At 40.7% G+C, this 15,110-nt stretch overlaps 1 protein-coding gene across 1 annotated transcript; it reads left to right on the top strand.

Annotated features, from left to right (window-relative positions):
* The first annotated feature begins 2,346 nt into the window (after positions 1-2,346).
* Positions 2,347-3,297, top strand: LOC102962387 (olfactory receptor 10G6). Its single transcript, XM_015538919.2, has one exon. The coding sequence runs from the start codon at positions 2,362-2,364 to the stop codon at positions 3,295-3,297; it is 936 nt and encodes a 311-aa protein (XP_015394405.2). The 5' UTR covers positions 2,347-2,361.
* The last annotated feature ends 11,813 nt before the right edge of the window (positions 3,298-15,110 follow it).

Below are 15,110 nucleotides of genomic sequence, written 5' to 3'. Positions count from 1 at the left end.
AGAGAGAGGAGGCTAAGGAAGGAGAGGAGTAAACACGTATTATAAAATTCCTTGTTCTAGGGACGCCTGGGTAGCTCAGTCGGTTGAGCAACCGACTTCGGCTCAGATCATGATACCACGGTTGGTGGGTTCGAGCCCTGCGTCGGGCTCTGTGCTGACAGCTTGGAGCCTGGAGCCTGCTTCAGATTCTGTGTCTCCCTCTCTCTCTGCTCCTCCCCCACTCACGCTCCGTTTCTGTCTCAAAAACGAATAGATGTTAAAGAAAATAATTTTAATAAAAAAATAAAATTCCTTGTTCTAGAGGCCATGCCAGTAATTTTGCACTTTCCCCTTGGCTACTGTGGTGCTAATAAAGGTTGGTAATCAAGAAAGCATCTAGGAAATCTCTCCGAATTTTCTCCAAAATTCTTTCAGAATAGATTCTGTACTTCTATGGTGAGCGATTATCCAGTTTCTATGTGGTTTAGACCCTTCCTTGGGGTGACCACCTGTCTCAGTCTGCCCTGAACTCTCCTAGGTTTAACAAGGAAAGTCTCATGACCAGGAAATTGTTTAGTCCCCAGAAAGCTTGTTTTCACTGATAAGAGTAGTCTCTGTGGCACTGAAGAATATTGGAAGGGATAAGTTTACAGATTCATGGTGTAGAAGGAGAAAGGAAGAGCCAGATGGCAGTGTTTCGTCTTTTGCCCTGCAGAAGGTCCAACTAGAAATCAAATTTCATGCCACATCCCTGAAGCCTTCTGAGGGATTCTGGGAGGACCCTGCGTCCTCAGGAAGGTGACACGCCATTTTGGATGCTTGACTCCACTTGGTAAACGGACCATAAAAGCAAAACTGGGTGGAAGGAAGGTGACATTAGGAAAGATCTCCTCACATGGGCCCTCAGTGTCTGGAAGAGCTCTGGCCATGTCCCTGGTTTCTCCCTTTCACGTGGCTGATGCCAGTCACCTGTAGTCCTGGGACAAAAGGCTCTTTGTGTTGTTGCTTCAAATCTGGGGACTTAGATGTGCTGTGGGACAACTTACAGGAAACTACATAGATTCACTTCAGACCTGAGGCACAAATGCAATGACTGAATTTGCCTCATACGGAGAACCACACCACATAGCGGATGGAAAATAATAACTAATGTTGACTGAGTGCTGCTGTGGATTATGTGAATTTATTCAATCCTTACAATGATTCCATGAAGTGGACACTATGATTGTCCCCACTTATACAATTAGGCAAGGAAAGGGGAAATGGTTTTCCAAGTTTGCCAATGAGTATAAACGGAAGAGCTAGGATTTTTAATTCTGGTCTGACCTCTGAGGCCATGCTCTTAGGATATAACGCATGCTTCCTTAGTGAATGAACAGATAGACGGATGCATGGATGGGTGGATTGACAGATGGGCTGCACTTATCCAGAAGCAGAGAGAAGAGATGACAACAGGTCCCCTTTGGTTGAGATTTGGTATTTCTTCACTATCCTGAAAGATTTTTAAATGGCATGTGTATTTTTGAGGTACAGTTTATGAACATAGTTATTTATAGCTCCCATGCCATTCGATGTGTAGCCCATACAATGCATGTTTAAAAATCTATGCTGATTTTTATTGCACACACCTACATTAGGAGCTGTTGTTAAAAAATAAATAAGCTGTGGGGCGCCTGGGTGGCTCAGCCAGTTGAGCGTCCGGCTTCGGCTCAGGTCATGATCTCACGGTTTGTGAGTTCTAGCCCCGAGTCGGGCTTTGTGCTGACAGCTCAGAGCCTGGATTCTGAAGCCTGTTTGGGATTCTGTGTCTCCCTCTCTCTCTGTTCCTCCCCCACTCATGCTCTCTCGCGCTCTCTCTCTCTCTCAAAAATAAATAAACATTAAAAAATAAAATTAAATACATAAATAAATAAATAAGCTGTTACTTACCTCTCTGGTATACAGAGCAGAGATCAAAGTTAGGAACACCATGGAATAGCCATTTCTTCATGAATCGATTTAGGGTTTATGTGACTGTACTACTTCCTTGCATAAAAGGCTCTGTGTATGGTCTTTCCTTCCTTCACTCTCCCGAATTACATACAGATAATCTGTTACATAGGTTTTAAACTTGGACAAAACAGTTACTCCATGGAACCCAGCAGAATCCCAAAATCAAGGGTTGGGCAGGTAGGTGGGCGTGAGGGGTGGTTGGGGGTGGGATTACAGAATGATTGAGAACAAGAGCTAGGGCATAATCTCTCTTTCTGAGATGTCTCTCTGAGACCCTTCTCTGTCCGTGTTTGGGAACAGCACAGGATATGTGTTCCATGCCTAGAGAATCTAAAGGGCCTTGAGCTCTCCTTTCTGCTACTTCTTCTAGCAGATGTGAACAGCAAGGAAATGCACAGTGGAAACCAGACTTCTGTGTCTCACTTCATTTTGGTGGGCCTGCACCACCCACCGCAGCTGGGGGTGCCGCTCTTCCTGGCTTTCCTGGTCATCTATGCCCTCACTGTCTCTGGCAATGGGCTCATCATCTTCACCATCTTGGTGGACACCCGGCTCCACCGCCCCATGTACTGGTTCCTGTGTCATCTCTCCTTCTTGGACGTGACCGTTTCCTCTGCCATTGTCCCCAAGATGCTAGCTGGCTTTGTCTTGGATAGCAGGGTCATCTCCTTTGGAGGCTGTGTAATCCAACTCTTTTCTTTCCATTTCCTGGGCTGTACTGAATGCTTCCTTTACACGCTCATGGCTTATGATCGCTTTTTGGCCATCTGTAAGCCTTTACATTATGCCACCATCATGACCCGGAACGTCTGTAATTACCTGGCTTTGGGCACCTGGCTGGGAGGTACCCTCCACTCACTTTTCCAAACAAGCTTCATATTCCGGCTGCCCTTCTGTGGCCCAAACCAGGTAGACTACTTCTTCTGTGACATTCCCGCCATGCTGCGTCTAGCCTGTGCTGACATCACCATCAATGAGCTGGTCACCTTTGTGGACATTGGGTTCTTGGCCCTCACCTGCTTCATGCTCATCCTCACTTCCTATGGGTATATAGTGGTTGCCATCCTGCAAATCCAGTCCACTGATGGACGCCGCAACGCCTTCTCCACCTGTGCTGCCCACCTCACTGTTGTCATTGTTTACTATGTGCCCTGCACCTTCATTTACCTTCGCCCTGGCTCTCAGGAACCCCTGGATGGAGTGGTCGCCGTCTTCTACACTGTCATCACCCCCTTGCTTAACCCCATCGTCTACACGCTCCGCAACAAAGAGATGAAGGCAGCATTGTGGAGGCTGGGAGGTCGCAAGGATGTGCTGCCTCACTGACTCAGGCATTGCAGACATGCAGAAGACACTAGAATTTAGGGCACCAGATGGGACATCCGTAACCGGGGAGTTTTTTTTTTTTTTTTTTTTTTTTTTTTTTTTTTTTTTAATTTTTTTTTTTTTCAACATTTATTTATTTTTGGGACAGAGAGAGACAGAGCATGAACGGGGGAGGGGCAGAGAGAGAGGGAGACACAGAATCGGAAACAGGCTCCAGGCTCTGAGCCATCAGCCCAGAGCCTGACGCGGGGCTCAAACTCACGGACTGCGAGATCGTGACCTGGCTGAAGTCGGACGCCCAACCGACTGCGCCACCCAGGCGCCCCAACCGGGGAGTTTTTAAGACAGAGAGGAAAGAAGGATCCATGCAGAGAGTAGAAACTCCTAGGTGCAGAGGTGGAAACTCAAGAAAGTTTCCTGCTTTCAGACATGATTTTTCCATATTTCTTCTTTCAATTCCAATGGAGATCGGGCAAAACAACTCAGCAAGGATGGCAGCTTGTGGAGAAGATCCAAGATAAGTAAAATATCCACATGAAAAGCCTATTTCTCTGTGGCATCAACCTACATGTTATTGCTTCTAAGCCTTGAGCTGATACCCATATTGCTTTTTACATGTTACAAATAACCTTCATGCAAAACTTGAATTCAAGTTTCTCCAATGTTAAAAATAGTAACTAAGGGGGCACCTGGGTGGTTTAGTCAGTTAAGCTTCCACCTTTGGCCCAGGTCATGACCACACAGTTCATGGGTTCAATCCCCACGTGGGGCTCTGGGCGGACGGCTCAGATCCTGGAGCCTGCTTCGGATTCTGTGTCTCCCTCTCTCTCTGCCCCTCCCCTGGTTGTGTGTTCTCTTTCTCTCAAAAATGAATAAATGTTTAAAAAAATCTCTAAAAAATATGCTACTTCAAAAAAACTTTTTTAATGTTTATTTATTTTTTGACAGAAAGAGCCAGAGTGCCAGTGGGGGAGGGGCAGAGAAAGAGGGAGACATAGGATCTGAAGCAGGCTCCAGGCTCTGGGCTGTTATGACAGCACAGAGCCCAACACGGGGCTCAAACTCACAGACCACGAGATCATGACCTGAGCCGAAGTCAGACACGTAACCAACTGAGCCACCCAGGCGCCCCCTCTACCTTTTAAATATATTAAATTCTTACATGTACTTGATCTTATTTCAGAATATCATATATATATGTATATGATATACATATATCTATATACACACTATATATGTGTATATATATATCTTATATATATGTGTATATATATCTTATATATCTATCTTATATATATACACATATATAAAATATAGGTTCCATTAATATATGTCTGTTAGCACAAATTTTTTGAATAGCTGCATTAAAAAAATACTTTTAAATACCCAGTAAGGCTACTCTCCCATCTTTTCTATTCATATTTAGATTATTTCCAGCTATTATATTTATTTAGGTGCATTTATTTATTATATTTATTTAGGTGCATATACAAATGCACCTATATTTTACAAACCTATATTTTATAGGTTATTTGTATGCTGTATATCATAGTGTATCATATATTATGTTATTATAAATGTCTTGATTTATATGTTTTGCTGTCATGACCTAATAGTCATTCTAAGTTAATGTTTTTATATATCTGCTCAGATTACTTATGTGTTATTTTTTTTAAACTTTAGTATTCAGCAAAAAATCTGATTATCCTTATTTCTGAATTCTTAGAGAACATTTCAATTTACCTCTCCTTCACTTAACCTCTCTAGGACTCATTTTCTTTACCTGTAAAATAAAGTTAAGCAAGATGATCTCTAAGCTACCTTTTATTTTAATATTCGAAAGCTCTATAATTGTTCTATTCCCACTGCTTCCATGAAATTTTCTTAAAATTGGCGTGTGCAGGCAAACTTCTTAAGAGAGAAATAGGAAAAGAGGAGTCACAGAAAAATATCAAAGATCGATAGCCAGTAGCCAGATTTTTTCATCCATCACTTACGTGCCAGAAGTGATAAAATATAGTATGGACAATTTTATCAAAAATTTGTTTTCTATTTGCACTTGTTGCCTAGTTTGACAATTCCATTATATTCCAAGGGCCAGGATAGAACTAAGTGATAGAAGTTAGATATCATTATTTAAACTGCATGTAAAGAATATTCTAATATAGATGAACTGTCCAATAGTGTAATAGTCTTTTCTGCAAAACAGTAGTATTGTCACACTGAAAGAGTCATGGGGAAATTGGTGGGTTGGGTAACTAGTTGAGAAAAAGTGAGGATGTTGTACTCTGTCCCATGTCCCAGGGTTAATGGCCACTGTTAACAGATCACTCATCATGTATCGTTATTTCCATTTTAAAAATGTGGAGTTGCAGGGCGCCTGGGTGGCTCAGTCGATTAAGCTTCTGACTCTTGATGTCAGCTCAGGTCTTGATCTCAGGGTCATGAGTTCAAGCCCCGCATTGGGCTCCGCACCAGGTGTGAAGCTTACTTTAAAAAAAAAAACAAAAACATTTTTTAATGCGGAGTTGACATACTGAGCATGAGATGAGGAGTTGAGCCTTCCTGCCAATAAGTGATGATGATAAGATATCAGCCCAAGTCCATCTGACTCCAAAGTTCATGCCCTTTTCTCTGTGCTCTTTCAAAGATGCTTCTGGAAAGCACAAACATAGGTAGCACAGTCCTTCTTCCTGGGGGTATGATACACACACGGAGAAGAATGACGTAGTACATTTGACAGTTTGGGAATGGGACACCTAACAGAATACACTGTAAATACCGCTGGATTTCCAGAGGAGCTAAAACACTCTTAGAGTAGAAAGACCTCCTAGAGGAGAAAAACTTGATCTTAATTTCAAATAGTGGCTTAGATTCTTGCGTCTCAAAGTGCAACCTATGAAATAGCAGCATGGGCATCACAGGGAGCTGTTCAGAAAGGCGGAACCCCAGGCCCTCCTCCAGACCTGCCGACTTAAGACTTGTATCCGAAGATTCTCATATGCACAACAGCGTCTAAGAAGCTTTTTGAAGCTAATGAAGACATTAGTAGATAAAAAATGAAGATTGAGAGGCGCCTACGTGGCTCAGTCAGTGAAGCGTCTGACTCTTGATTTTCACCCAGATCTTGATCTCAGCGTTGTGAGTTCAAGCCCCATGTTGGGCTCCATGCTGGGTGTTGAGCCTACTTTAAAAAAAAAAAAAATGAGGGTTGATTTCTTCAAGGCAAAATAGAGCAGAGTGAGAAGAATGGGAGGAAGTTATGGTAAATTTAAGAGAGGGTGAGAAAATCTACTTGAATAGAGAAACGTACTGAATAGAGGAAGGGTGTAGGAAAGAAGAATAAATAGATAACAAGTAGTCAGGTTTTAGATAGTCTTGAATTATTAAGTGAAAATGTTATGCAGCATAGTAAGGAAGCGTGTGAGGTTGGGTGGTTAGCATTTCTGGGAGGGGGGCCGTTTGAGATAACCCAGTGGGGATTGAATCAGGCAGTGATGTGCAGGATGGAGTGAATCATTAAAGGAGAGAGATGAGAACTGAGGAAACCTTATAGTGAAAGGGTGGGCCTACGCCGGCCGACTCCATCTTGTTCTGTGTCCTTCACCTTGACCACACCTCCTCCCCTTGAGTAACCCCCCCCCCTCACCTGCCTAACAGGACTCGGACCCTTCCCCAGGACCCTTCCCCAGCCAATCGGCTGAGGCCATAGCCATTACCTCACCAACTGCCCCTAGGCCCCAATAAAACCTTTGTCCTTTTGAAACTCGCTCTCTTTCCCTGGTATCTCACTGCTGCATCGGTGCAGGTAGGGGATTGAGCTCGAGCTAGCTCGAATAAAGGCTCTTTGCTTTTGCATCGGACTCGGCTCCCTAGTGGTCTTTGGGGATCACGAATTCTGGGCATAACAATAGGAGGCTATTTTTCTAATCATCCAACTGTGATGAAATAAGAGAATAATGGTAACGGTTATAAAAATTAAGATGCAGATACGGGGGGGGGGGCGCCTGGGTGACTCAGTGGGTGAAGCATCCAACTTCAGTTCAGGTCATGATCTCATGGTTTGTGGATTCGAGTCCCACATTGGACTCTGTGCTGACAGCTCAGAGCCTGGAGCCTGCTTCAGATTCGGTCTCCCTCTCTCTCTCTCTCTCTCTCTCTCTCTGCCCTTCCCCTGCTCACACTCTGTCTCTCTCTCTCTTTCTCAAAAATAAACATTTGAAAAAAATTCTTTTAATTTAAAAAAAGAAGCAGATACAAATGGAGCTGTATCTCAGAACTGAAGTCTAGTTGGATTGAAATGAAAAAGAAAAATTCAAACAGAACTTTGGTGTTGAACTTGATCCATTGAAAAGATTGGAAAGGGTGTGTGCTGAAGACATTTCCTAAAAATTCAAGGAGACAAAATCTGTGGAAGATCATGCCATAAACCACAGGAATATCCCTTTCTGACTATTCAGTGAATACACAATCCAAAGCTTTGGAAGAATCTATAAAGCTCGGACTATAAAAAGCTCGCTCTGGATGTGTGGAGGATGGGACTACTGTGTTCCTACCAATGTAATGAAATAGGGACTCCACGCAATAGTTTATACAGGTTTGATAAACTTTTCCACACCCCCTAGAAATAAGGCCTTGCCCATCAACATCTGCAGCTCTAAAAACCCTTTAAAAAGCAGGATAGGAAAAGTCTGGGAGAAATCAAGCTTTGCAAGACCTTCAGTGGGATTTTCCAGGCTCTCTTGGAGATAACGTATTTACTCAGATAGGACATTACGTATACCCCATGTGCCTAATGCAGTGAGCAATCTCTCTACTGAGAGATTCATTGAGAAAGGAAGTAGGCAATGATAAAAGTCAGTGACTTTTGAGGACCTGCAGAGTAATCTTCTATGTCTTTAAATGTTCCATGAGGCAAATCGCACTTGGAGGTGACCACGTAGAAAAAGAAACCATTAAAATGTAAAGATTGGACTCAGGTAAGTAAAAAAAAAGGGCACTATTCAGCTACTCTAAGTGAAAAGATGGTCATGGGGACAAATGGTCCAACTACAAGCAGGTAAATCACTTCCTCCTGAGTAGCACATCCAGTATCCCTTTGAGAATCTCTTGTCCTAACAACTGTGGGTTCCAGAACTCACCTCTCCCCTCTGAATCTCTTCTTGTATCACTGCTCTAGGGACAGCATCTGTTAGTCTTCGCCCACCTATTTTTATTGAGTATCTAAAATATAAAAGACATATCTAGGCCCTTCAGGAGATACGCATATAACCCAATGAAGCATCAAGCACTACTAAGAGGAATTGGCTATTTACACGGAAGGAGAGTGTTCAGATAACAGAGAGGAAACCAACCTGCCTCGAAAAGTTTTGATTGTGCCTCAGATGGTGGAATCTCTATTTGCTAAGTGGAGAATGAAGAACGGTCAATGCGAAAGCATCATATGGAAAAATTGAGAGGTGTGGCAGACATTAGCGTGACCAATTAACAGCAATCAAAATGTATCAACTGTGAATGTCTAGGTTATTAACTATAGTGATTGCAGAGAAAATACAAAGGTGTATGGTGGAGCTACTTCAAAGATGGGCGCGAAGTCGTAGAATATTAGACGTGGAATTATAAAAAGTGACCAGTTAGCGAGCAGATGATTCAGCAGTTCCTATAGCACACCTGGAATCCTCGCAAAACCTTATGGCTTAAGTATTTTTTTATCCACTTACATATGTGAGGAAAGTAAGGCTCAGAAATTTCAAGGGACTCCACTTTCATGGAGCCTGGATTGGAATAGAAGTCTCCCTCTTTCCAGAGCCCATACTGGGGCGCCTGGGTGGCTCAGTCAGTTAAGCGTCTGACTTTGGCTCAGGTCATGATCTCACGGTTTGTGGGTTTGAGCCCCGTGTCGGGCTCTGTGCTGACAGCTCAGAGCCTGCTTGAGATTCTCTCTCTCTCTCTTCTTTCTCTGACCCTCCCCTGCTTGTTCTCTCTCTCTCTCTCAAAAAATAAATGAATAAATTTTTTTTAAAAAGAACCCATATTCATTTACTTCTTTCACTGTATCTTAGTGCCTTGAGACCATCACCCACAATCCCTTGGTTACACGGGATACCACCTCATACAGAGGATTTCAAGTTGTGTTTGGCTTTTTTAAAACCAGATTTATTGAAGGAAAATTTACTCATTTAAAGCATACAGTTCCATTTTTTTAAGTTTACACAAGGTGTGCATATTCTAATTTTATAGCATTTCTATCACTTTATGCCTATTTGCAGTGAGTCCCTGTCCCCACCCTGAGCCTCGGGTATGCACTAATCTACTTTCTGCCTCTGTCCATTTCACACGCATGTAGGTAATCATATATGTGATCTTTTGTGTTTGACTTCTTTCATTTAGCATGCTTTTGAGGTTTATTTACAGTCACATGATATTCACAGTCATGCTCTTTTTTGAAGTTCATTATTTTAATCATACTCACTATTCACATGTGTAGCATATCAGTACTTAATTCTTTTCTATAGCTGAAAAGTATTACATAATATGCATATATCATGTTTTCTTTATCCGTGCACCAGTTGGACATTTGAATTGTGTCTATATTTCAGCTATTATGAATAGTATATTTGTATATACGTTCTCATGAGAACATGTCTTCAATTCTCTCATGTGTATAAATAGGAGTGGAATTATTGTGTCATATGATAACCCAGGTACAATTTTTGAAGAAATTCCAAACTGTTTTCCATAATGGCTGTACCACTTTGCATTCCCACCAGCATGTTCCAATTTGTCTACCATTTTTGCCAATATTTGTTCTTTCTTTCTTTCTTTCTTTCTTTCTTTCTTTCTTTCTTTCTTTCTCTCTTTCTTAATACAAGAGGAGCTTGAAACATCTTGTTGTGCCAGGAAATGAGGAAGTATATGAAATAGATGGAACCTGTCAATAAGACAAGGTGACACATTGAAGGAGCTCCAAATGGCCAAAGCTAGCATAATTTGAATAACAAAATAAATAGTTATCATATTGGATTATATTTAATCTCACAATAAAAAAAATATATCCATGAGTCCCTACTGATGTAAACAATTGAATAAATAAATAATGGGGAAGAAGAAACAGCTCTTCCTTACAGAAATTCCAATTAATGATGTAGAAGATCGAGGGAAATTTTTTTAAAAATCACCATTAGGCAGGGTGCCTGGGTGGCTCAGCAGTTAAGCTTCCGACTTTGGCTCAGGTCATGATCTCACAGCTCATGAGTTGAGCCCCGTGTCGGACTCTGTGCTGACAGCTCAGAGCCTGGAGCCTGCTTCGGATTCTGTGTCTTCCTCTCTCTCTGCCCCTACCCCACTCGTGCTCTGTCTCTCTGTCTCTCAAAAATATATAAATACTGAAAAAAAAATCACCATAGGCAAACAACAGAGTAATAATATTTTCAGGCAAAATACACAAATGTATGCTAAAATCAGTGAGTGACAGTTTGACGAGATACAGAATTTAAGCATAGTGTAAAAGTATCTCCTCCACAAGACAGTTAACATAACCAATAACAAGATATAGTGGCACCATGTATAACTCTGAAATGATGCCCGGAAAAGGATATAACATCGTTTCTGTGGTATTATTGTCAAAAATGCATAAGCTCTACCTACTCAGGAGAAAGCATCATCCCTACCCAAATTGAGAGACATTGTATGAAATAATTGACCATTACTCACCCAAAAAATAAAGGTCATTAACCACAATGAAAGAATAAGGACTGGGGCATCTTGATGGCAGTTAAACATCCAATTCTTGATTTCAGCTCAGGTCATGATCTCAGGGTTCATGGAATTGAGCCCCATGTGGGCCTCTGCACTTAACTGCATGGAACCTGCTTGGGATTCTCTTTCTCCCTCTCTCTCTCTCTGAAAATAAATAACTAAACGTAAAAAAAAAAAAAAAAAAAAAAAAAGAATAAGGACTAACACAGGTTGGAGAAGACTAAGATCCTGTGCTGGATCCTGAGTAGGAAAAGGAAATTGATGAAACACCGGTGCCATTTTAATATAGTCTGTAGTTGAGTTTATAGTATGATACTGTCAATTTCCTGACTTTTATAATTTTACTACAGCTTATAAATTGGTAACATTAGGAGAAGGTGGCTCAAAGAATATGTTAACTTTATTCTAGTTTTTATTTGAGTATAGTTTATACATAACATTATATTAGTTTCAGGTGTACAACATAGTGATTCAATAAGTTTATCCATTATGCTGTGCTCCCAAGTCTGGCTACCATCTGTCACCATACAACACCATTACAGCACCGTTGACTATATTCTCTATGCTATGCCTTTTATTTCTGTGACTTATTCATTTTTTAACTTTCCTGTAAATGTAATATTTCAAAATAAACTCTTTTAAATTTTAGAAGGAATTTAAATATTTTTTATACCCAGATTGAGCAAACGGTATCTTTCTTTCCATTTAAGTCATGTTTTGTGTCAATCAGCACATTTTCCTTCTTTAGGTTTCTTTCTTTTTAACAGCTCATTAAAATGTACATTGCAACCATTCAATTAACCTGGTTAAATATACGATTCAATGGTGATTATTAAATTTACAAAGTGGTACAACTATTATCACAATCCAATTTTAGAACATTTCCATCACTTCAGAAAAATCTGTCCGACCATTTGTGGTCATTCCCTGTCTCAGCCCGGTCCTAGACAACCACTAATCTTCTTTCTCTCTTTATAGACTTGTCTTTACGGGACATTTCATCAGAATGGAAGCATACAATATGTGACCTTTGTGTCTGGCTTCTCTCACTTAGCACACTGTTTTTTATTTCTATCCATTTTTGTGCATTAATACTTTGTTCCTTTTTGTTGCTAAGTGATAGTTCATTGCATGACTATACTCTTTTTTCTTAAATCCATTCAACAATGAACAATAAACATGATTGTTTCCAGGCTTTGGCTATTACGAGTAATTCCATAAACATTCAAGGTTATTTGGACACAAGTCCTCTCTCTTCTGTAGATTCCTAAAAATGGAAATGCTAGATCATTAGGTAAATTCATGTTTAACTTTTTTTAAATTTTTTTTTAAATTTACATCCATGGGGCGCCTGGGTGGCTCAGTCGGTTGGGCGTCCGACTTTGGCTCAGGTCACGATCTCGCGGTCCGTGAGTTCGAGCCCCGCGTCGGGCTCTGGGCTGATGGCTCAGAGCCTGGAGCCTGTTTCAGATTCTGTCTCCCTCTCTCTCTGACCCTCCCCCATTCATGCTCTGTCTCTCTCTGTCTCAAAAATAAATAAACGTTAAAAAAAAAATAAAATAAAATAAATTTACATCCAAATTAGTTAGCATATAGTGCAACAGTGATTTCAGGAGTAGATTCCTTAATGTCCCTTACCCATTTAGCCCATCCCCCCTCCCACAACCCCTCCAGTAACCCTCAGTTTGTTCTCCATATTTATGAGTCTCTTCTGTTTTGTCCCCCTCCCTGTTTTTATGTTATTTTTGTTTCCCTTCCCTTATGTTCACCTGTTTTGTCTCTTAAAGTCCTCATATGAGTGAAGTCATATGATATTTGTTTTTCTCTGATTGGCTAATTTTGCTTAGTGTAATACCCTCCAGTTCCATCCACATAGTTGCAAATGGCAAGATTTCATTCTTTTTGATTGCCGAGTAGTACTCCATTGTATACATATATCACATCTTCTTTATCTATTCATCCATCCATGGACATTTGGGCTCTTTCCACACTTGTCGATAGTGCTGCTATAAACATTGAGGTGCATATGTCCCTTCAAAACAGCACACCTGTATCCCTTAGATAAATAATTAGTAGTGCAACTGCTGGGTCCTAGGGTCATGTTTAACTTTTTAAGAAACTGCCAAGCTGTTTTCCAAAGTGGCTATACTATTTTGCATTTTCACTAGCAATATATACAAGTTTTAGTTTCTCTACATTCAGTAACACTTGTTACCTCTTATCTTTTTTTTAAATCATATCCATTTCAATGAATATGGAGAGAGAAAATCGCAACTAAATTGGTTGAAATATCAGGGATCCCTATCTACCACTGATATAAAGGACATTATATATATTGATCTACCCAACATTGGAATGGACTTTCTTGCAAAATAATGATTGCTTCATCACTGAATTCATTCAAACAGAAACTATATAATTGCAGGGGGGGGGGGGGGTGTTTAGGAGCATAATGGGAAAAATTACTACATTGAATAAACTAGTGAGTATAAAGAAACATAGGTCATATGTTATGTGTCCTACTGCATTCTAAGTAAAATAATAATTATCTAAGTAAATAATAATGATATCGCCATTGTTAAATAATAATTTATTTAAGTAAAATAATAATGATATCCCCATGGTTAATTTGACAACTGGAAGAACAGAGAAATTAAGTACCATGATCCCTCTCTCTCAGCTAATAACTGCCTGACCAGGGAGTTAAACTTAAGTTTATAAAAATCAAACTAAAGTTGGCTCCTTAACATTTCCACTGTTTAATCCCCAAAATGCTCATGGGAAACTGGAGAAGGCGTGTTTCTCTTAGGAAGACATGACATATGCTCATGGAACATCCAAGTAGTCCAAGGCACCACATGCTTGGGTGTTTATGCATAATTACCATGAACACTAGGGATTTCAGGTATGAATAAATCAGTGTGAGATAAAATATTCATAAAGGGCTTGTAGAGGAATTAATGTCCCAACTTCACTACAGAGAGTAAATTTGTGAGAGATTAAAGGAATTTCATTCATGTTCAAAAATGGAAGGCAGTGAGGAGATCAGGGAGAGATTAGAGCAAATTGCAGAGAAGATGAGGCAAACAGCATCCCTAGATAAGAGAGGTTTCTTCAGGGGATTGAAGGAGATAAAGATTTTCTGATACTGGTGGAAGCAATGTATAGATAATTTTGAATATCAGACAGATATATATTTTATGCCTGACGCAGCGGGGAGGAGAGATAAATTAAACAGTGTTGCTGTAAGAAGACTGACAAAGAAGCTGAATACAGACCATTTGCTACATTCCAGACCTGAGAGAGATGGGGCAAAAAATCATTGGGAACATCTAGGTAGAAAATAGCCATATGCAGGGTTAGATCCATGGGAATTGAAGATACCATAGAAATCAGGAGTTCAGAAAAAAATCATCAGGGGCGCCTGAGTGGCTCAGTTGGTTGAGCGTCTGACTTCAGCTCAGGTCATGATCTCACAGTTCGCAAGTTCAAGCCCCTCATCGGGGGTCACTGCTGTCAGCGCAGAGCTCACTTTGGATCTTATGTCCCCTCTCTCTCTGCCTCTCCCCCACTCACACATGCATGCTCTCTCTCACTCTGAAAAATAAATATAAAACATTTCTTTTTAAATAAAGAAAATCTTCATAGAAAGTAACACTTAATTAGGTTTAGGAGGTTAAAGGATGGAAAGAAGAAACTCTTAGATTTCAATCCAGACTCAACAATAAAGTCACAGGAAAACATTTCCCAAAAGGCCGAAACAACTTACAGGAATAACGAGAAATGTACTTAACAATTTGTCCTTATAATTATTCAGCCAATTCTCTAAGGCTTCGTTGCCACACACTTGAGAATTGGCCGTGGGTACCTATAATTCAAAGAGCTCTCTTTGGGTGAGGAACGGATTGAACCAGTAGGCCCCCATCTGACGTAACAGCACCTAAACTCTAAGCAAGTATCCCCAGAAGATGGGACACAACTCCCTGATGGCAACGGCAGTAAGATCCTGCTTATCTATTTCCACAATATGGCAGAGAAAATGAGGAGAGTGAGGG

Source organism: Panthera tigris, chromosome D1 (genome assembly GCF_018350195.1).
Source record: "Panthera tigris isolate Pti1 chromosome D1, P.tigris_Pti1_mat1.1, whole genome shotgun sequence".
In the NCBI taxonomy this organism is placed as follows: domain Eukaryota; kingdom Metazoa; phylum Chordata; class Mammalia; order Carnivora; family Felidae; genus Panthera; species Panthera tigris.
Note: the sequence above shows the minus strand (reverse complement) of the source record. Positions and strands in the feature narration are given on the sequence as shown.